Raw genomic sequence first — 24,488 nt, forward strand, 5'->3', positions numbered from 1 at the left:
CAATCACTCATGAGCACTGAAATATCACACTTCGCGCAAATGTCTATGTGAAGAGCCTGCATATATTTAGTAAAAATGCAAGTCAGTGTGCTCCACCATTATTTTGCACCTGGGACATTTGTACCTCTCATATATGTTTTCACTGTGAGTTCTCACAAGCTGTATCTGAGACCGTGGAGAGCTGCTTGACCTGCACATGTTGACACAGTCCACTGAACAGTCAATACCTCCCTAAAAGCAGCAGAAACAACTATTTGAGAGGAGGCCCCTGCCCATCCAATGGGCTTATATCACACATCGACCATTGATGGACCACCTTACGACCCATACTGCTGATGACGTTTTTCCTACACAAAAGCGACTAAGAGGATATTTAGAAAGTGGATATCCATGCACAGACTCTGAGTAGGTGGATGCCAATCTTTATATAATCTCCTAAATCTGAAGATAATTTCTTCTCAAGTACAACACATTACAGTCTGCAACTACTCATTGGATTACATTTCAACAATATCCTTTGGAACAGGCACATATATACCAGGAAGCTCTCGGGCGGTCGACCTCAAATCTGGGGAACCGGCCCTTGCCTAACAAAAATGAGTGTGTCCTCATGTAACACAACTGATGCTCGTGTAAAGCGCTCTGATACCCGATACCTTTGGGTCAAGTTTGGCTATAAAACTTCATTGCCCAGTGGGTAAACAATCTGAGCAATTCTGAGTAGTCCAGCGTTTCTGGGTCCAGAAGCCCTGGGTCTGCAAATACTGGCCCTGCTTATTACCGGTCTGGAAGCATCAAACCTGCATTTCAAACAGAGATAATAAGGCTGAGAAGATCAGTCGAGCCCAGCCCTCGTTCTGCATAACTGGGGGAGCTGTAACATGCCCATGGCATCGTCCTAGGCCCAGGACAGCTCCCGACCCTCAAACCCACAGCATCCCCTCTGCTATTTATTTATGTACTTACCTCCGTTAGGCCGTACGCCGGAGTTTACTACCCCCCTCCCCGCCCCGCCCCGCCTGCATTCGGGAAAGCGTCAACACAGCAGCTCCAACCTACAGTGATATGTACTGGTATTAGCAGCTTCGTCATTGATAAACAGGACAGGATTGTTCAAAATCTATTAATACATTTTTGAGCAAGTGCGGGGGCCTGAAAAAGCATGTGGCCTGGTAAATAATGCCCCGTCTGCCCCCCCACACCGTCGGATGACACCTACTATCCAACTAGCAGGAAGTCTACAATGGTGATTGGACCTGTGCTGATATTGTTGGCCCATACTAAGTTAATTGCACCGGAGTTTACCAACTTTGCACTGGTTTGTGAAAATGGTGTAACTGCACGAGTACGAATGCCACTTTGCACTAGTCAGTCACTTGACAAAGGGATACAATTGAATGTTTTTGGAAAGTCAGTTACTCTCTTCCTAAGGAACATTTCCATGACAAACAGCATCACTTTTTCAGTCCCCCTAGTTCTAAACCAGGCGCTTACATACGCTAGCTCCATCTCTAGACAAGTGTTAAAAGTATTGGGCTATACTTAATACACTGCACAAGTGCCAGGCAATTTTGGACCAGTACAGCACCCTTTTGACATTTGCACATCCAACCACTGCATCGACACATAAATGCCCTGATGAATATTTCCAGACAGAAACGTTTCAACATGCTGTGTCATAACTGTCACTTACCTGGGTGTGAACCGATGAAACAGCCTGCACTTCGATGTTAAATACGCCTTTGTGTCCTTCAACCCACTTAATGGGAGGGTTCTGTTGCGGAACCTTCTGCGAAAGACATAAGAGCATGCAGGGGTTCATCATCTGTAGTCCAAGTGTAATTTTAAATGTGGAAATAGAATAAACTGATTTCAGGAATTTTTGGGAAATTCAGCATTTGATCAGGGTGAGGCTCCCTTTGAGGTAGGCTGCTGACATTGAACAGTTACTGGCCAGTTGCACAAGAAGCTGAGCATCTAATGATAAATAAAAACTAAACATTAGCAGAGATTAGGCCGACCCATGGGGACGATCTAGGGTGACCTGCCCCCAGTTAAATCTAAAGAGTCGCAAAGCAACCTTTGTACTGTGTTTAATATAATTATGTTCTGTTAGCTTGACATGCGCGATGCTTTAGGCCTGCTCACGATTTCAGAGTTTTACTACGTGTCCTTTCTAGTATTTGACAAACACACCTTTCCCCTCCCTGCCTTTTAACGCGGACCTCAGATATGACCTTCGAGCATTATATACATTGTACTAAATTGCGTCAGCCTAAGGTCTGTTTACAATATAACATTCATCAAATGTATTCATTTTCTGTGGCTGATGTTCCTAGAGAGACACAAGGTACAACTGTATAGAGTTTAAGGTAATTTACTTCAGTGAAACAGAGATGCTGTTTATATTCTGAACGTAGAATTGTTTTCTATGTAATGCATAGTACAGCATATTGATTAGATGTACAGCAAATGTAACTTTTCGGCTGATGTGTTTTCTATGTACTTATTGGCTCTGATATGTAACTTTCTCTGTCAGACAACAGTGACTGCATAGTCAAAGCCTTATTTATTTTCATTCTTATAAAATTGTACATGTTTCTTCTCTCCTGCCTCACTGAGCAGCCATTATAACAAATCCTCATTGGTTCTCATTTGCTTTTTACTAGACCGTCCGCTGTGCTGGCTATTGGCTACGTAAGGGCTCAGTTTTCACTGCCTATGATGTACATTCGCTTGCATTTTGATATGACTAACAAATGCCTTTCGCCTTCAGTAGTGATTCTTCATTTTAATAAACGTTTATTGTTTGTACTTTAATTCCTGTCACACGCGGATTTTCCTATATGGATTTTCTATGGGTTAGCTCTACATTTACATGATTTTTGTTTAACGTTCTCATCTTTAAAGACTCACACATGGTATGTAGTATTTGTATATTGCATACCTAGATGAAGGGCAGTAGAGGTTTGTAGATGGTCAAAGGCAAATAAACAGCCAAAGAGTGACTGAAGGGGTAGCTGGGTTCTCAGAGTGGTTTTCTTTAAAAAAAAGTTTGTCTTTAGCATTGAATTGGAGTAGGGCAGTGGCAGTCCTGATGGATATGGAGATGTCATTCCAGATTCTCGTTGTAAAACTGAAGGAGGTCAATTGCCTAGTTTTTTTTCTGCATTTCTTCCTCTCCAGTCGATTGTCCTGGCTGCGTGTGTGCTGAGAGCCAGCCAGATAGTAACGGGTGCTGGTCGTGATGGCTTTTGTAGTTGATGCAGATAGTTTTGAAGATGATGCAGAACAGCAAGAGAATCCAACGGAGTTCCATCAGGGTGGGGGTGATGTGACCATAGTCCCTCAAGCCCTTGATGAGACATTCTGCGACAAGTAGGAAGCCCTTACGGGACCAGTCTGGAGTTTGAGAGGATGAGATGCCATGGAGAAAAGCATTGCCATCATCAAGATGTGAGACTACAAGGGAGTTCTTAGTTTGCTTTCTAGGAGGAACTGTTTCAATTTTAGTAGATTAACTTGTCACCATGCCATCTTTGTTCTTTTGGTGATGTATTCTTTGACCACACACCTTGCCCTGCTCTCCAGGGTGAATCTGGGTGACTTGGCTTTGGGTTAATCTGCTCACACTCATGTCTTTGAGTCAGTTTAGTACTAGTTGTTTATAGAATAAAAATCATCTGACTACTTTCTGGGCTCAACCACTTCAAGGCTAAACATATGTTATGCAGTTCATCCAAGCATTGCAGAAGGATGTACTGATTCTTTGTTGCTGGAAGGCATTTCAGACATATATCTAAGAGGATAAGGTTCCCTAGACAACTGTTATCTACCTTTAATCAAAGTTGATCTACTAAACTTCTTGAGACATAATATATATGCCCTATGCCAGCATAAAACTAACCTGAGTTGATTTCCACAAAGGACTGGTTTTTTTGGGTTACTGCTAACCTTCAGCTAGACAATTATGGTAGTTAGGAAATAGAGCAAATGAGAGAAGCATCAGTAGTCCGTAGTTATTGCTTTTTGATTAGGAGGTCATGCTTGCCTCCTTAGAAATGAAAGCATCGCCATAAACTAGCATTTTTTTTTTAGAATTCTCCCTCTTTATACTTACATCTGCAATACATATATAACATATGCATATACACATATGATGAAAATAGGTTCAGAAGCAGAAGAAAAGGGATACATCAAGGGAATGTGTTTGTTCATTCAAATCAGATACAGTACTCACAAGATTCATCATGTTTCTAAAGAGATACAGTATTGGATCAAATCAACAGGTATCATATCTTGTTAAAAGCAGTTAGCGGATATAAGAGCAGAGGTTGTTTTACATTCAAAGGAGTGAAGCATATTGTTTTCCCTGAACTTAAAGATGATGAGAATGTGAAATGGCGAAAATGGTAAAAAATGCTACTAATGACACTAGCTTCCATTTCCTGCAGAATTCTGATGATGACACTATAATGGAAAGGGGCGACCACTCGGTCCCCCCGAACGTATGGCAGAGTACCTCGATCCCCCCGGGAAGCCATTTTGGGCGGGAGGCGCGTCTCGGCTGGTATGCCCGAAGCGGCGTAGCCGGGGCGCGCTTTTTCCCGCCAAGAGTGGGCTGGCCTAGACACTGACGCGGCTGGCCACGCCCTCGGGGCAGTCAGGGGCGGGTTTACGCCCGCCCTGAAGACGGATAAAAAGGGACGCAAGACCTGAAGGCATCCTCTTGTTCCTGTGCTCTGAAGCTGCACCTCCTCGCTGTACGAGAGCTCGAGACGGAACAAAGAGCCAATTTTGAGCGTTTTAATCGTTCTTGTTTGTTTTACAGTTACTCTGTTGGAGAATGCCGAAGAAGGCGGGAAAACGCATGACTACTGAACAGATGCTGCGTGTTCTCATGAAGGAGATGTCCGAACTAAAGAAGCGGGTGGATAAGAGCGAGGAAGGGGGACCAAAACGTCCTTTGGCGGGAGCAGCCCCGGGAGGGAAAAACAAGAGGCCCAGGAGGGGAGCAGCGGGAGAAGACATCCCGGGTCCCAGTGCCCCGCTCGAGGCACCAACTCCCGTGCCGGAGGAGGGGAATCCGATACCCGTTGTGGTCACCCCCGTGTCCGAGGACGATATGCCGCCCGAGCTGGCAGCACAATTGGCAGCGTGGTTGGGTAAAGGTAACGAGGGCGCCACGGCTGTCGACGCGCAGGCGCTGATGAAGCAACTGCGTGAGAAACGGGAGGCAGCCAAGGTGTCCGTGCCGGCTGCAGTAGTGGACAGGACACCAGGGACGGGTGCGACCGCAGAGGCAGCGTCCGGTGCAGGTAAGCGGCCATTGCCGATTGCGAGGGATGAGTCAGCACCCTCTCGTAGAGAAAGATTGGGTCAACATGTTCCTTTGACGATTAAGGAAAAAATTTGGGCAGGGGAATATGTGAACATCTTCTCGTTGCTTGTTGATCATTATGAGGTGGAGCATGTTAAGGGTCAGAAGGATCTCATGCACCCGAGTGTTTGGAGCGCAAAAATGGCCGCCTTTAAAGTGAACGAGAATATTGGCAATTGGGGCAAGGCATGGGGAATTTTTACGTCGATCTTAGGGGAACGTAGGCCTGAGTTGCTTTCCGAGTTGCCAACCTATCAGTCGCGAATCATGGGGTACTCGACATCACACCAGGGTAACCATTGGTTCTGCTACGATAATCTGTTTAGAAAGGCGAAGGAGCATAACAAAAGCTTAACCTGGGATTGTTACGATTCTCTGACATGGGATAAAATGAAGGAGACGGGTATGTTGAAAATGCCATTGGTAGGAAGTAATGTTGGCGAATCCTCCCGCCATTATGGGGGGACGCCCTTTCGTTCAGGTACGGGTACCGAAGATCACTCGAGACCTGCCGGCAATGCAGGAAAAAGGGGGTTCTGCTTTAATTTCAACAGAGGTAAATGTACTAGGCCACAGGGATCGTGTAAATTTAAACATGAGTGTAGTGGATGCGGGTCGTTCCATCCTGAGTCCACGTGCAGAGCCAAAACGGGTGATAATGGGGGGAGAGGGGGCGCCAAACAGGTCTAATATAGTCCGAGGGGCGCCTTTACCTACCCCGATTGATACCTTGGCGATGATTCCCTGGCTCAGTGAATACCCGGATCGTACTTCTGCTGGGGTGCTGCGGAACGGTTTTTCCTATGGTTTTCGCATCCCGGTAGGGGACTTTCAGGGTGTGGAAAAGTGTAAAAATCAACTTTCCGTCCTGCAGCATACGACCGTAGTACAGGATAAGATCCGGAAAGAGGTGACTCGAGGTCGGGTCGCCGGCCCGTTTAGTGTCCCCCCGGTCCAGAATTTTGTTTGTTCCCCGTTAGGGGTGGTCCCCAAGAAGGATCCAGGCGAGTTCCGACTGATTCATAATTTATCAGCTCCACGTGGTCTTTCTGTAAACGATGCAATAGATCCAGAAGTGTGTTCGGTGCGGTACGCATCCTTCGATGAGGCCGTAGCCATTTTGAATCGCCTGGGGCCCGGGGCGCTGATGGCGAAATCAGATATCGAATCAGCGTTCCGACTGCTCCCGGTACACCCAGACGACCAGCGTCTCCTGGGATTCATGTTTCAGGGTTGTTATTACATGGATAGGTGTATGCCGATGGGGTGCTCTATATCTTGTGCCTATTTCGAGAAATTTAGTAGTTTCCTACAATGGGTCTTCACACAGAAGACGGGTTTCCAACATGTAATGCATTACCTTGATGATTTTTTGTTCCTTGGGGCAGCCGGGGATCTCGAGTGTGGCCAGGCCTTGGCCGAATTTTGTGTCTTAATGAAACAGTTTGGTGTGCCATTGGCACCAGGTAAGACGGTGGGTCCTGCGACTTGCCTTGAGTTTCTGGGGATCGAGTTAGATTCCAGTGAGGGTTGTTTTCGATTGCCAGCTGACAAAGTTGGGAAGTTCAGGGCAACTCTGCAAGTATGTATAAATGCATCTAAAGTTACGCTGCATCAACTACAGCAGTTGGTGGGACAGTTGAATTTTGCCCTGAGGGTGATACCAATGGCCCGCCCCTTTTCCCGGTCAATTTCCCAAGCTATGGGCGGCCTAAAGGAGGGCCATCATCACACGAGACTATCGGCTGAGGTCCGCCAGGACATGCGTATTTGGTTAGCATTTCTGGCGGATTTTAATGGTCGAGTGGTCTGGAACAAACCAGCCGTGTCCTCTGACGAGCTGGGGCTGTGGACAGATTCAGCAGGAAGCATAGGTTTTGGTGCCATCTTTGGCACAAAATGGTCGGCACAGAGATGGCCGACATGGTGGCATGACAGTGGTCTGACAACTAATATTGCTTTCCTGGAACTTTTTCCCATTTTGGTGGCCCTGAGAACCTGGCCCGAAGGGTTCAAAGATCACTCTGTCATATTTTGGTCTGACAATATGACCGTGGTTGAGTGCATCAATAGTCAGGCAGCACGTTGTAAATTGATTTTAAGACTGCTCAAAGAAATTGTTTTACTGTGTATGCAACTGAATGTGCTATTCAGAGCAAAACATGTCCCAGGGGTAATGAATGAGGCGGCTGATGCACTGTCTCGTTTTCAAATGCAGGCTTTCTCGGGTTTCCTTCCCTCAGCGGACCCAGAGCCGGCACCCTTTCCCGAAGCTCTCTGGTCTCTCGGTGCCCCGAACTTCGTCACCTCGTGGGAGAGAGTCTAGCACCAAGGACGAGGAAGGCATACGAAGGGGCGTTTCGGTCCTATTTAGCCTTTTTGGGGACTGATAGAGAGCGGCTTTGGGGTCACGAGGAATGGGTAGTGAATTTTCTGATGTCATTACGTAGGGCTGGGAAATCGGTGGCTACGGCCCAGAGGCATCGTGCTGCCATTTCCTTTGTTGCCAGAGCACACGCTATCCAGGACCCGACAGCGTCTTTCGTTGTACAGAAAGCGCTGCGTGGGTGGCAACGCCTTGAGGGTCGCAGATTAGATGAAAGGCGCCCGATAGGTTTGGATAGATTGTCCCAGTTGTTGGCCACACTCCCGGCCACATGTTCATCTCAGTTTGAGGCGGTGCTGTTCCGAGCCGCTTTTTCGCTAGCATTTCACGGGGCGATGCGGGTAAGCGAACTAGTTGCAAGGAACAAACTGGATGTGGCAGGGGGTTTGTGCCAGGAACACGTTCAGATCAGGGGAGAAACAATGACAGTCTCCTTTGTAAGGTCCAAGACTGATCAAGATGGGATGGGTGACTGCGTAATCATACGCAGGATTCCCGGGTCCTCCATGTGTCCGGTAAAGTGTTTAGAAGATTACCTAGCACGAAGGGTGGCATCATGGGGGGGGACTTTGTTAAGACACGCAGACGCCACCCCACTGACGAAATTTCAGTTTCAGCGGGTGCTTGCGATGTCAATTGCCGCTGCGGGCTTGAACCCGGGCGAATTTGGGACCCATTCCTTTCGGATAGGGGCTGCTACGGAAGCTACAGCCAGGGGTCTTAATGTTGAACAAGTGAAACGAGTGGGGCGTTGGTCCTCCAATTGTTATAAGAGATACGTGCGGTTGCACATGTTGTGAAGCTGTAATAATGTACTCACGCTTCTTGTTTTTGTTTGGTTTTCAGTTACGCAAGCCTACGAGGCGGGGCGGACTATGCAGTCGACCCAACACCGGGCCAGCGGTCAGACATCACCGGCTGTGAAAAAGGAGGTGTGGGTCGTGGGCCACTCATACGTGAGGCGTGCCGCGGACGTATTCAAAGCAGGTGATATGATTCACGTAGCTGGGGAATACGGGTACAGGGTGTCCTTCCACGGAAGAGGCGGTCTCTGTATTGACCAGTTTCAGTCATTTTTCGAGGGTCTGTTAGGGCGGACGAGGTCACCGCCGGCTATAGTTATAGTGCATTTTGGGGGCAATGATTTGGTCACCACCGGTAGACGACTTCTCCTGGAGGCAATGCTTTCCACTGTAAGTTGGTTGGCGAGGAGAGTTCCGGGGTGCACAATTGCGTGGTCCCATATGATCCCACGAAAGGTGTGGCGGGGGGCTATTTCTATTTCCGCTTTGAATCATTCTGTTAGAAAACTTAATAACAAAGTGAGTAGGTTGTTCCGTTCCAGGACATTGCATTCTATTCCGCATGGCTGTATTAATGATGACAGTATGTATTTGGGGGATGGTGTGCATTTGTCTCGGGTGGGGAATGAGTTACTCATAGGAGACTTCTTAGCATGGTTAAAAACGTTACAACATGACCTTTAGGTAGGAGCTTTGTGGGGGGGTCCGGATAGCCGGTCAACTATCCGGCCTGTGGCGGTAAGGTCATGATCGGTGAGCACTAATTGGAAGATCCCTATGAGTGGGCGTCACCCAACACGGATGGGAGCGCTCGGGAGAGGTGGCCTTTGGCCCCTCAACGGGGAGGCGGTCCCTTCTAAGGATGGGTCGCCGAAAGAAAAGGAAAGGCGGTCAAGGCCCCTTCCTGTGTAGGAGGGGTTACAGCCCCCTCCTGGGGAATTTCCCGGGGCCAGTAACGTCTGCGACGGCAGATGTGGTAAGTTGTGCGGGGTTTGGGGGGAGGTCTACGATACCTTCTAGATAACCTCACACGAGTCCTCGAACGACCTTTAACTGGCGTCGAGTTTATTGGTGCCCCCGTCAAGTCAAGGGAAATTGGTAGTTTGCACTTGAGGTACGCCTCAGTGCTGTCGCCCCTCCCAAGTGGGGGGGGTATTTCTGGTTAGGGATCTTGACACCGGTTACGACCTTGCCGTTGGCCCTTAAACGTTAGGATGTACAATTTCAATATTTCAAGAAAATGTTTTGTAGGATGTTAGTTCGGCTAGGAGAACCTCTGTATTAGAGAATCTGTTAAGGTTAGCCAAACATCGCAATGTGGTAATGAAATTGTACATTAATATGAACTGTTTAATGTTTTAATTTTTGTTTTAATAAATACGGCCGGGAGGGTCACTCCCTCCCTCTTCCAAAAACTTTAAGAGCTGTTTCCGGTTTCCCTCCTTTGGGGATTGTGTTGAGAGGGGGTGGCGGGTATCTCAGCCATATGGAAAGGGGCGACCACTCGGTCCCCCCGAACGTATGGCAGAGTACCTCGATCCCCCCGGGAAGCCATTTTGGGCGGGAGGCGCGTCTCGGCTGGTATGCCCGAAGCGGCGTAGCCGGGGCGCGCTTTTTCCCGCCCTAGAGTGGGCTGGCCTAGACACTGACGCGGCTGGCCACGCCCTCGGGGCAGTCAGGGGCGGGTTTACGCCCGCCCTGAAGACGGATAAAAAGGGACGCAAGACCTGAAGGCATCCTCTTGTTCCTGTGCTCTGAAGCTGCACCTCCTCGCTGTACGAGAGCTCGAGACGGAACAAAGAGCCAATTTTGACCCACCCACCAGCCCCTGAGGACAGCAAGTTGTTTTGAATAAAGTTTGATGTGGTAACTCTAATTCTTTGTTTACAGGTGTGATTTGCATCGTGATAACGTTGAATATGCAATAAAGAATGGTCAATTTGTGGTATGTTTTACAAATATAGTAATCCTGCTTTAGGGTTCATCAGTAAGCATGTTTTAATAAAGTGGTTGTGTTACTGTCTTTCAAGTAATTGAGTCATTTAGTAATTTAGTTAGAATTGTCGTATTTATTTTGGTCGGGCGGTAAGGTCATGATCGGTGAGCACTAATTGGAAGATCCCTATGAGTGGGCGTCACCCAACACGGATGGGAGCGCTCGGGAGAGGTGGCCTTTGGCCCCTCAACGGGGAGGCGGTCCCTTCTAAGGATGGGTCGCCGAAAGAAAAGGAAAGGCGGTCAAGGCCCCTTCCTGTGTAGGAGGGGTTACAGCCCCCTCCTGGGGAATTTCCCGGGGCCAGTAACGTCTGCGACGGCAGATGTGGTAAGTTGTGCGGGGTTTGGGGGGAGGTCTACGATACCTTCTAGATAACCTCACACGAGTCCTCGAACGACCTTTAACTGGCGTCGAGTTTATTGGTGCCCCCGTCAAGTCAAGGGAAATTGGTAGTTTGCACTTGAGGTACGCCTCAGTGCTGTCGCCCCTCCCAAGTGGGGGGGGTATTTCTGGTTAGGGATCTTGACACCGGTTACGACCTTGCCGTTGGCCCTTAAACGTTAGGATGTACAATTTCAATATTTCAAGAAAATGTTTTGTAGGATGTTAGTTCGGCTAGGAGAACCTCTGTATTAGAGAATCTGTTAAGGTTAGCCAAACATCGCAATGTGGTAATGAAATTGTACATTAATATGAACTGTTTAATGTTTTAATTTTTGTTTTAATAAATACGGCCGGGAGGGTCACTCCCTCCCTCTTCCAAAAACTTTAAGAGCTGTTTCCGGTTTCCCTCCTTTGGGGATTGTGTTGAGAGGGGGTGGCGGGTATCTCAGCCATATAAATTTGCACTCTCTGGAATAGCATCCAACTCAAAATTGCTGAGGATTTTAACTTGCAATTGAATCTCAAACGAGAAAGAAGTGTGAGTCAGCCTAGAAACAATTTGCCTACGGAAATAGCAAGTGTTCAGAATGTAATGACCACCTAAAACTAAGTTAGCATGCACAGTGTCTGTAATTTTGCCTACAAAATGTACACCCGTACGGCCACTTAGAACATGCAACAGCCACCAAGACGTGGATTTTGATTGAAGTCTAATTCCCAAACAAGATTTTAATGAATGAATCTGCTGTTGAAGAAGACTGTTAACTGTTATATATTGCATCCTCAACAAAGAGTAGAAGAGTAACATTAAGGATGCACATGTAACCAGTCTTGCATGGAATACTCACAGAATTCTCCATCTGATACAAAACATGGATAATGGCCAAGATGTGTAATATACTTACCCAGTGTAGCTAGAGCGTGAATCCTAATGGTACTCACACTTATACCAACCACTAAATGCTCCTCGAACAGGACCCTGATCCTCTACTATCTCACCTAAATAATCCTGAAATGCTAATTTACTATTTTTAGTTAACTCCGTCTTAGTTCACCAAAGAGCTTGCTACCTATTTAGACTTAATCAAATCCAACATATTTATCATGGCCTAATGCAGTTTCTTCATAACTGTCATATGTTTTTCAATCAACACTACATGGTATTTCGTATAATACCTATTTTTTCTGGAAATTGAAGTCAGGGGACATGTATCTTGTAAAGGCAGGGAAATAATGGAATGCAAATACCTAGGGCAACTCACATTTATTCAAATTGAAGAAACTTTGTTAAACATATAGGGACAACAAGAATTTATTATAAATTCATACAAAAATATTTTATTTAAAAAATACAAAATATATATTTAGCTATGTGATTCACATCCATACTTCAAATGTGTCTACATTCATTCTAAAATCATTCTTTCGCAGTAAAAACAAGTTACACAGACAAGGACAATAACAACAAAATTAGGATAGACTGATAATATGTTGCAATTCTTCATTTATAATTTATAAGGCGCAAAGAATTGCAGTTGGCAAACCGTGGAATTTTGTTTGGTAAGCCACTGTTTGCCAACTGATTATACAATTGACCAGTACTTCTTTTGACTAATTGTGCATTATATATTAAGAACTGCAACATAGTATCAGTCTATCCTAATCTCGTTGTTATTATCCTTGTAAATATATATTTTGTATTGTTTAAATAAAATATTTTTGTATGCGATTATATTCATTGTTGTTGTCCCTATATGTTTACGAAAGTTTCTTCAATTTGAATATATTGGTGTTGCCCTAGGTATTTGCATTTCCATAATCAATGCATTCCTTGAGTTCTCTTAACCATTTATGCTTTGTCTGAACCTTGATTGAACTCTCTAGTTTCTGAAGTCCTTACGCCTATTGTCTGATTACATTTCTGATCTGACAAGTTTTTCCCTTTACCTGCACCCCCAGCTTTAGTGCCTGAGTCTGACTATATGATTTTTTGTCTTCTGCGTGTTCAGTTTCTACCCACAATTTTGACTTCTTTGTTAAATAAATTATATTTTATTTGCTTTGATAAACATTGTATCTCTAACTTTTTCTTTTGAGTAAATGTATGACTGTTGGTCATAGGGACCCTCTAAACTAATATGTACCCCTGGTCCCAATATATCCTCGGGTTTCCCATGTATTTTTCTACAAAAATCATTGTTTCGTGCAAAACAGTTTAGGAATATTCAGTGCAACTGTGAGAAATGTAGCTGATAGATCAATGAGGATCAGAGTACATATTTGTCCCAAGTCCAATATGGTATGTATATTTTCTGTGAGGTTCTTGAGGGATGCCTTGGCCCTTTTCAGAGTTCGAACCTATATTAAAACATTCAGAGGAAGTTATTCTTTTCCAGGTAAGATCAGAGATGGGTATTTGCACACTTTTAGTAATTTTATCTAGACAATGGAGAGAGACACAAGTTGTTGCTGGTAAGACACTTGAGAAATAAATTAAGCTTTTTCGATAATGGGGTTTTCAGCATGTGTTTGAGCAGTTAAGGGACTCTCCTAAGCTAAAGAGGAGCCCTGATAGAGTTAGTGATAATTAGTATAACAGCTGGTTGTCAAAAGTTGATAACCTTGGTGTTACAAGTCTGGTAAGGCAGAGATTTGAGCTTTGGTATACCAAAGATCCTAGGTATTTCAGCTTCTTGAATAGCCGTGAATTTTTAAAGTGTGGCAGTACATGCAGTTGTTCTTAAAATAGGCACGTTTATTCCCTCAGTACTGTATGAGACAGATGTGCTCTTAGGGGAGAGGTTGAATTTTCTCCACTGCTTTTCCAGTGATCTGTCTGCTTGATTTATGATCTGGCATCCAGGAAATTGCAGTGAGTCGGCAGGCAGAAGTGCTAAAAGGAAATGAGCAAGAAACTGGTGAGGGTTTGTGGAGTCAGAAATCCAGGTGTTGGAGGTGGCTGTTGTGTAGAAAACAGAGGCAGTAGATTTGGAGGGATAGGCTTCACAATCACCAATCTGGGCTGGTTTCCATTTGGCTGTATAGCTTTCGTCAAGGCGAAGGAATTTAGGAATGTTTTCGCAGGCAGCTTTATGATGAATGATGTCAAGCAGGTGAGGTGGGTGCGACGCCAGACTGGAATATTACCCAAGGCCCAGGGTAGAGTAAATATGTGATTTCCAGGCATGCCATCATTTAAAAGTAATTGATCTAGAAACATGTGTCTGGAACCTGTTATTTACAATAGCAATCCTTGCATAAATTGGGACTCATTACATTTTTAAAAAGCCTTCTGAGCAAGCCACAGGGAAATAAAACTAAACCACAAGGGTGAGGAGCTGTGATCCATTGTCAGCCCAGCCCAACACAACCAGACCAGATTGTTTGAGTATTAGCACAGAGGGTAAATCTTGAAAATGTCAACAGTGAATGTTATTAATTTCTGTCTTTAGCCCCCTCACACTGCAAAAGAGGAGGCAGCTAGACTGTCGGAACACTATTGGCTTAGAAATAAATGTTCAGGTTATTGTGCTGCAAACTCGATAGCTTAATCAGATTCATGGAGAGAAAGTACTTGTTCTCACAGGTTGGTGGTATACAGGAATGTGTAAATAAACCAAGATTAATACTGGTTTCAACCTTATTGGTCTCCAGTTAAAAAGTATAATTCACTGTGAAAGCATCTGTAGGGGGTCATCCTCGCACTGCTAAATAACGTTTTAATGTAAATGTAAGTAGGATAGAGAGAGTCACCAAATCCTGCCAATTCAGAATTTTAGCCTTGACAATTTAAAGTATATCAACAGGCCTGCACTAGGGAACAACATTTCCTTTCATGATATTGTGTTAGCTTGCTTACCCAGTCTCCCTCATGTCACGGAGAACTGGGTCCTGTGATCTCACTTCATACACTCCTCTTTGACCTAACATTAGTGTGCCTTGCCTGACCTTCCAGTAAGTCCCAAGGAAGCAAATGCTGCAGATGGTAGATTAACCACTGGACGTCCAGGAAACAGCTAGTTCACAGTGAAGAGCAAGTCGCAAAAGTGGAGTAGGATGTTGCAGAAGGCAACAGGAGGGAAAAAGAAGAGAGACAGAGCGAGGATGCAGAGTAGAGATGGAGTGAGGAGGTGGAGGAGAACAGTAGGAGTGAGCAGGTAGAGGTGGGATGAATACAGAAGAGTGGAGGAGAAAGCAATGAGACAGAGGTATAGAGGTGAAGAGAAGTGAAAACACAGAGAAGAAAGAGGAGGAGAGGCCAAAAGCCGAAGGTACAGAGAGACATTCCAAAGGCTTTTCACCTCTAAAACACTCAGGTCAAGATGCCATCAACAGCGGGGCGCTGAGTCCCTTAATGTTATGATCCATGCCTGGGGTCGTGTCCTGAGACAAGTGTTTAGGATCTCGTGGGAGAAGGTGAAAAGTTTGACTGAAAAGGCTTGTTTGCTGAATACAAGGTGTAACCAGAGTAGCACTGTGAGTGATAAGGGGAGCACCAGAGGTAAATACATAACATCCCAATAAGAAACAGCTCTTTCATAATTGTGACAGTGTGCCTGACATATAATATGGTAAATCAACTTTCCTTCCATTAGTATAGAGTCTGTAGTTACTCGCTGGGTTACCGCCTATTCAATAATTCACTCTTAATATTTGAACACTTAGGGGCATATTTATGAGGCCAGGTGTGTCGCATCATGCACCACGCAATGTGGTGCATGCACAAAGTAACTCAAAAATGAGTTTTATGAAGACATGCAAGCCACTTTGTGTGGCCCTGAGGGGCCTCTTAAATCTTCGGTAAACCAACACAGCGCAAATCGCTGCGTTGCGTTTCTCTGCCCTGGGAAGGCATTACATAGGCGTTGCGTGGGAACACTCAGGCAACTCCCATGGTTTTCTGACGCATTCCCAGATTTACCAAAAGTGGTAGAGCTGGGAATGTTCCAAAAAGATATGCCTTCTTAGGGGAGGCATAACAAGGAGAAATATCTTTATTTCTTATTGTTACTTCCTCTGTCTATGTTTTACTGCATTCTGCTTCCTTACTCCTCACTCCTCCATGATAGTACCTCTGGGGAGTGCATCCAGTAGTTGAAAGGCAGCTTGTCCAATGCGACAGGAAGGCAATAGGTTCCAGTCTGCAGGCGGTCATTTAAAATAATTGGGAGCCACTGAAACAGATGAAGCAAAAATCAACAATCAGAAAGAGACAAAGGGGAAAAAGTACAGAATTAATTCAAATTGATAATAAGTGTAATATTTTATATTGACAGTAATATCCAAATTACGTTTCAGTAACAATCAAAAAAGACAAACAATGTAAAATGACACTAAAGGATGGTTTTAAAGTTGGTAAAGTCCCGATCAAATATAAACAGACATACAAAAATAACAAAAATCACTATTTTTGCTGCCCACATAATAATTTGAAATTGCTTGCTCCATAAATTCCTTTGGGGGTACTAATGCTTCCTACTTGACACATTCTTTTGGTAAATATATCACCCTAGTGTGACTGTGCCCTTAACACGGTCCAGTTTGAATACCCTCTTCAGTATCATTATCTATGGCACAGTCCTTATGGAGAAATTGTCCATGGTCTGTATTAACTAGGACCAACAACCTGCCACATAGCATATTGTAGACCAATGGTTAAGAGGAACCTCCTAGCCTTCTATCCTGGCCCTGTTTTTGTGTACCTTTTATATTCATATTTTAGAAAAGCATCTTTTAGAGAAAGACCAGGGTGGGTAGAAGCTCTCTCCTCGCATTGCTGTATGCAGCTGATGTAGTTATTTTCACCAGAACAGCAGTGGTTTTTCAAAAATTATCAGACTTGTTTGTGGGCTTTATGGGTGCCGTAGATCTCGTGACAAATTATAATATTTTTTTTTATAGTTGACTATATCCAAAATGTTTTGCATCCAGGGGTGTTAGACCTAACAGTCTTAGGAAGGTCTTCCCCCATTGTTTTGCCTAACTCCCTCAATGTTCTGGCCTTGTTTTAGTTGGCTTTAGGACTCTGTGCACCTTACCACTGCTGACCAGTGCTAAAGTGCTTGTGCTTTCTCCCCTTAACATGGTAATATTGGCTTAACCCCAATTGGCATACTAAACTTACTTATAAGTCCTTTGTAAAGTGCACTTATTGTGCCTAGACCTGTAAATTAAATGCTACTAGTAGACATGCAACATTGATTGTGCCACCCACTTAAGTAGCCCCTTAACCATGGCTCAGGCCTTCCACTGCAGAGCCTCTATGTGCAGCTTTACACTGCCACTTCGATCTGGCAAGATAAACCTCCTGCCAGGCGTAACCCTTACCTTTTATACATAGAAGGCACCCTTAAGGTAGGCCCTGTATGAACCACAGAGCAGGGCACAATGTATTTATAAGGCAGGGCATTTAACCTTTACATGTCTTAGTAGTGACAAACTCCCAATTTCGTTTTTCACTACTGCAAGTCCAATCTCTCCCATAGGATAACATTGGGATTACCTTATTACATCTTTAAAGTGTAAGTCCCAATTGTGAAGAGATAGACTTTTCAAGTTTTGTGTCACTGGACTCACAATTTAAAATCACAACTTATGGGGAAGTTGGAATTTAATTTGAAGTTTAGAAAATTCCACTTTTAGAAAGTTTGTAATTACTTATTTTAGCAATGTAGTACCTGCTGCATGTCTCTGTTCAGCCTGGGTTGGGTGACAGGTGGTATTTGTGTATTCCCTCTGGACAGCCAAACACAAAGGATACTTAGGCGCATCTTGATGGGCTATCCTGGGTGATGGGAAGGAGGATCTGGGCACTGCCTTACACTTAGACCTTAATAGGCTGTGCCCTGTTCGCACACAAAGGGAGCATACCTCCGAGGAGTGAGTCTGGAGCAATGGCAGGAAGGGAGGACATCTGTGCACTTCATAGCTTTTTTTGAAGCACTATCTTACATTTATAATTTGAAAATTCATATCTTGCCTTCTAGTAGTTGGATTCTTGCAGTTTGGTTCTTGTTTTTTAATAATCTATGTTCTAACCTGTTTTGGAGTCTTTTTGTGGTGTTTTCACTCTGTTACTGTTTGAAGTATTGCACAAATACTTTACACATTGCCTCTTACGTTGAGCCTGACTGCTCTGTGACAAGCTAAAAGAGGGCAAGCACAGCATAATTTAGGGGGTGTTGTGACTTATCCTGACTGAGACTGTGGATCCTGCTTTGACAGGGTACATACCTCTGCCAATAGAAACCCAATTTTAACAGTTGGCTTGTTTTGGCTAAAGTTCATAATGCCCCCTACTTAGTAGTTCAATTTGATTCTGCTTGTTTCCTGCTCCCTCTGGTGGACTCTATAGAAAATTCATTTTTGATGAAGATTGTTGAGGAAGAAATTGTTGTAAGCTCTCCTTAAGATTTATTATGCCAAATACATTTCTTCAGTTATTTATTAAAGAAACAGATGGGTATATATTGATATTTCTGCTTTCCAGATAATAGAGAATAAATGTTGTAGACACGTTTTGAGCACCCTACAGGGTATTCCTGGGAATATCGTCCATCAAGAACTAGGAGTTAATGTTTTATCTGATATTATTGCCCTCCGTACACTTTTAAGATGGATCTCTATCTGGTAAAGCCAGAGTTGGAATTAAATTGGGAGATTTTGCGGGATTGTAAACCCCATGATAACGCACATAAAATACTTTGGTTAAAATGTATTAAAACCCATTTTTCTTCTTCGGTTCCCAGCCTTCTATTTGACATAACTGAGCTAATAAGGCAAAAGAATGTACTCTAGACAAGTACACTCTTTCTATTTCTGTCAGTCTTACAGAGAGGGTCAGGAGTTCCATAAATATTCCGTTTGTGTGTACATCCTGTTAAAAACTGTTAGTGGGATGGAATCTTATCTTTATTCTATGTCCAACTGTAATCATCAATTAATGATTACCAGGTTCAGGTTGAACAAACTTCATTTTTTCCGCCAGCCTACCCAACTCCTGCCATGCTTTAATCGTGGTTTGAACCGTGTCAAACTCCCCCTGCTCGAAAACTGTGTGGGTGTTTACTATCATGGCCTTGAATGTATTAACATATTTAATTTGGTATAATGCTGATGGCGCACTTTTGCAACTTCAAAACACTGTTACTGGGTGGGGAGGTTTAGGGTGATGTTGTAGAGGTAGTGTAGTGTGTGAGGTTTAGGAAGGTGACATCAGAATCAGAATGTCACGTTTGAAATGTTTACTGCAATAAATTATTATTTACTTCCTCTCAGAACTTCAGAAGGCTGGCATCAAAGCAGCAACAGGAAATGGAAGTGGGCCAGCATGCCATGCAAAGCTAATTTTAAGCATTTAGTTGTGTCAAAACACAAAGCATTGTAACTAGAGGGTTGGTCTCCACTTGATGAATCTTGCACTTCTTGTCGACTTTACTTCAGGTCATTTTACAGGTTTGCTGACAGACCTCACTTCAGATTATGATGCTGTTTCCAAATCGTCAAAGCTCAATATCACGCTGAGCGATATGTACTTACCTCCTGATGAATGAAAAAAATTATCTAGTTGAAAACATCTATGTCCATAATTGAGAAATTTGAAGATACAATTTCTTTTAGTTAAATCACATTAGTTGGCGATTTGAGTGCTGCATCAGTGGTTCCATCTATGCTGATCAGATGTCCCTTATCTAACTGATATCTCAGAGCTGGATGCTCCACTGCTATTCAATACTAAAAGTGATTAGTGTTGAATTAAATTATTATGCTGGATATCAAGATTGAATTTAGTAGTTTTAAATTGTAAAATTGAATATGATTGCTCTAGACTCTCCACTTGAAATAAGGGTGAATGTTGCATTTGCTTTGACCTCATTTATGGTAATGAGCACGTTGCTACCTTTGAGATAAGTTACTCATCTTAAGGGATTATCTACCCTTATTTATAACTTTTGATGCCAGTTGCAAAGGCTTCTGAAAAATATTCCAGCACCATGGGGCTTATCCTTAATTTATTCAGAATTATATTAAATGGGATAGAACAACTGAGGACTCATTACATCAATGGATACCAGAGTCGCTTGAATCAATTACTTTCCTAGTTACTGAGATGGATATGTTGGGGAGAGAGGTCATTGATTTACTGTGTCATGCTGATAACATTCAAAGGAAACCGAATTCTTTGCATACATTTACATCATAGCATTTCCTTAATATAAACTTTAACAAAACCAACATTGTGATATTTTAAAAGGTTTGTGCACACAAAAAATTTAGTTAACAATGCATAATAACCGCATCGAAATGCTGATTGATGCAAACCTATTGCCATTTTACATATCCGTGCCTATATGGACTAAACTGCATCAATAGGTTCGAGTTTATTAATGTTTTTCATAGCAATATGTCATCATAAGTTTGATGCACTATTCAGAGTTTATATTGCTAAAGTTCCTGCTTTGCTTATGTATAAAATAGAGAGCAAACTTATTAAGGAAATTCCCTTATGGAAATCTTTCCTCGTGTTAAGTTTGTTCTGTATAGAGGGAATCTGTTTGGAACTGGGCATGCTTGGAACCTCTTATCGAAGATGGGCTCAAATCATTTGAACGTAGTATAAACCTGTGACAGCAGAACAAGGGTCTTTGAAATGTTTGCTATATTCTAAATTAATCCCCACAAGAAATGTGCATAGAATTTTGAAATGTGTTCATTATGTAATAGAGGATATTTGCAGACTCAACTAGAATCGGTCTGTAGGTTAGTCAAACCAAACATACACAATTGTATACGCTAGGCAAGCTAGATCCCATTGTTAGATGTGTTCTCATAATTTGTTTTAAGCAATACATTTCAAGTTGCTTTTAAAGCCTAACCTCACTGCGGTACAAACAAGGGTTGTGGTTGTACTTACTGGTCTACTCCATTAAAAGTTACAAAGCATGTCACTTTGTTCTGTCCAGGATTATCAGATTATAATCGCTTCCTTGTCATGGGAAGTCTTCCAAATAGATAACTTCAAAGTTCTTTTAAAACCTGGCGCCAATAATCATTACACTCCTTTTCGAACCAAGTCCTTTGTTTCATGTTTCTTTTCCTATCTAATCTTTTCAAAATGACTTCCATATATGTTATATGTCCTGACCATCATCCCCAATAGCACACGCTGCTTATTGCAACTACTTTATAGAAAATGACCCATTAGCAACTTGAAAATTATGGTTAACAACAATCCATTTAGTCTGCAGGATTCTGAAAAGAAATCAGTGTTAGCTTATTGAAGGTGACCACTTCTTTCTAACTCTAGAACCTAAAAATAATTATGCTTTGAGAATACTCAGAAGTCAATCAGCAGATATTCTGTTGGGTGATATTAATATTTCTAATAAATGTTCTACCTCCTGGTTGTTAATTTGAAGACAGTCAGCATTAACAATCATAATATCCCAAAACAATTCCCAAACAGCTTCTACCCTGGTTATAACCCTGTTTTATTGGATAAACAGTGGCTGGAAAGTTGACATGGTCGAAAATAGATAATTCTGTTTTCTTGTCTTAACCCTGTATATTTGAAAGTAATATCTTTGTGTTTAAATCTCTGCCCAAATGAATCAATGCTTCAGGAAATTGTACCTTAGCTCAGCCACGGAACTGTGGATCATGTTTAGAAATATTTTAGGATTTACCTTAGTATCATAACAAATATTTATAAATAAATCTTCCAACTTTGGTGTGAGATCCAGATAATTTATCAGAGTTACAAACATGTTCTGATCACTCACATGAATGATTGAGCATTTGCATCTTAAACCCTTATTTGGCAGAGCAGCCAGGTCTCCCACAGTGCATCCTTTTCCACCCAAATTGTCAGACTTCAAAAAACATTCAAGCCAAATATATCAATTACATATATTAATGACATTATATCAATTTTATTATATTGACATGTTTTGTTTAACAATAAAGTATCACAATTCTTAACCAACAGGCCATGATGTTAAGACCAAGTAAATTCCAAAATGCCAAGGCCCTAATTACGATGCCGGTCGGACAAGCGTCCGACCGGCAATGTTTTGGTAAAGAGGCCAGCCGATAGGTAGCCGGCAGTCCGGATTGCCAAATTAGGATCTGACCGCCATGGAGGCAGTCGGAAACATGAATCTTTGTATTGAGGCTTGGGCTGCAGCCCGGAAATGGGCTGCAGCAGAAGCCCCAATGCCAAAAGGCAGGTGTTTAAACATCCCTGCACCATGTGGCAGGACACGGGCATGGATGACTTGTGGTGCCCCCCTGCTCTCATGGCGGAGGCTGTGGAGGCCACAAAGGTACGTGGGCCTTGCTAGAGCCCTCCAAAGTCCATTCCCAACAGCTTTTTCAAAGGCGGTCGGACCGCCATTGAAAGGCCCCTGGAAAGGGCCCCATGCTGTGGAACTCTCTTCCACCTCAACTGAGGCTGATCACTAACCTCTTTTCCTTCAGGAAAAAACTAAAGACTCACTTGTTCGCACAATAATAATCCAGCCACTCTCTCTATCTCACCATCACTACAATTTGGCCCACTCTTGCAGAAGCTACGAGCAGAGATACCCCTTCGGGGCTGATTCAGGAGCGCTACAAGATCATAAATAAATAAATAAAATAAAAAGGGCCATCGGAATCCCTACAGTGGTGCCTGAGCAAGCACCGCCCTCAATGTAGGGATTACATTCTGACCGCTGGGCCTACAGGCTCCTCGAGCACGTCGGAAGTGCAGCTCTGTCCCTCACCCATGCGGTCAGACAACTGCATTGTAATGTGGCGGTCTGACTGCTGCTTTAGATGTTGGTGGGAACGACACTGATGTATCACCTGTGTCAGTCCCACCCACATTGCAATGAGGCCCTTAGTCTGTCAAACTTTCTCCATTGCCTTGATCAGGAATATCTTTTAAGAATGGTTTATACACTTTTTGGACCTAGTTACAGGCTGTTATGTGGGAATTAGGAACTGCCAGATATGGCAAACTGTAGTAAACCGTTGCTTTGAGTCTAGTTAACATATCCTTTCCCTTCTCCATTAAGGCCCTTTTCTAATCATAATACTTGGCATTCAGACTACAGTTCATGCAAGATAATTGCCCCATAGACAAGCGGCCTCCCTTACAAGAGTGTTAAACACAATTCAGTACTCCATATACTTTAAAATTTGGTTTTACCTCAATTTCACTTTTATGTAGATTATTTGTCGAATATATCACCAAAGAACAAATTATCTTAGAATACAAAATTAACTTGTGTGGTATCTTCACTTTCAGAATTACACAGACAGCTAATCCTCCCAATATCTATAATAGTGATCTCAGTAAGCAAGCTATTTTTCCAAATTATTTCAAATCCTGCTTCAATTTAACCCTTCACCTTCGTTAAACCTCTTCTCATTATAAAGCCAGACTGAAAGTGGACATTTACAAGTATCCTCCTGTGTACTGTCATCAGACGATTTTCAAGACCACTTTTACTTTCCTTAATCTCTACTAGTGAGAGACTTATTACACAACAGCCTTTTCTATTATCTGCAAAAGAAGTCTGGCCTCCTTTATGTGCTGAGTGTATATTACCCACCTCCCTTAAAGCAGCATCCAACTCCTTAAAGGCCACTAAATCAAGTATGCTTCCTTTCCGTGATGCCTCTGTCGCATGCTTTCCCAGCCATTGAAAGGCATTACTGTATGCACTGTTTCATTCAATGATGTCATGATGGAATCTGTAGTCAAAGGTTGGTCTTCATTATTTGGTTCAATTCTTTGTGTCTACAGAATCATCTACATTTTGCATGTTTTTTCTTCTTTGTTGCTGCAGCGTTCACCTTGTAAAAAAGATTACTTCGCTTTCTGTTAGCTTTTTGAAAAAAACAGGGAAAATGTAATACTCTATGTTCTTGCTCCTATTTAATTCTTCACCACCTCGCCATTCCTGCTAGCTAGGATTCAATTCTACTAAGGTGTTCCATATGATGCACCTGAACTTTAGGGGAATTTATGAAAGTTTCCCAAAAAGAAGATAGCGTCCATTGCATGAGGAGGAGGAGGGTTTAAGTTAATTAGTTGGTTGACTCTATGGTATATTTTACACACTCTTCAATCTTTGATTCTTAATAAACTACATCAATTACGCTTTGTGCAAAGGCATTATTATTAGCGGATTCAAAGCAAGAAATACTTTCCTGATCACTGGTTGGTTTTACCATATTCCAAGACGACCACTGTGCTGAGTGGCAGACATTTTGGAATGGTGTCCTTTTAATTAAAAAAAAAATTACAAAATGGGCACCATCATTGTGCACATATTTATGGTAGTTACCTTGGACTGGTTGAGACCTATCGTCTTTGCTTTTGCTTGTAATTGATCGGTTTGTATAGAATTCTACTTTTATGCAAAATACTCCATGGTTATTGCTAATACTCTTCCTCATGGGCTGTTTAAAAAGAAATACGTTTGACAGGCTCATCATTGTTAACCTGAGGTTTACGTAGTAGCACTTACAGACTACTTGTTGTAGCTG

At 43.0% G+C, this 24,488-nt stretch overlaps 1 protein-coding gene across 3 annotated transcripts in view; it reads right to left on the minus strand.

Moving 5' to 3' along the window:
• The window catches only part of DOCK8 (dedicator of cytokinesis 8), a 719,019-nt gene that overhangs the window by 241,508 nt on the left and 453,023 nt on the right, over positions 1-24,488 (minus strand). For all 3 annotated transcript variants that reach the window (XM_086961229.1, XM_086961230.1, XM_086961231.1), the window contains 2 exons: positions 16,022-16,123; positions 1,694-1,789 (listed from right to left, as the gene is read on the minus strand). In XM_086961229.1, coding sequence (XP_086817355.1) covers positions 1,694-1,789; positions 16,022-16,123 — 198 coding nt within the window. The remainder of the gene's footprint in view (positions 1-1,693; positions 1,790-16,021; positions 16,124-24,488) is intronic.

This window comes from Lissotriton vulgaris, chromosome 3_1, assembly GCF_964263255.1.
Source record: "Lissotriton vulgaris chromosome 3_1, aLisVul1.2, whole genome shotgun sequence".
Taxonomy (NCBI): domain Eukaryota; kingdom Metazoa; phylum Chordata; class Amphibia; order Caudata; family Salamandridae; genus Lissotriton; species Lissotriton vulgaris.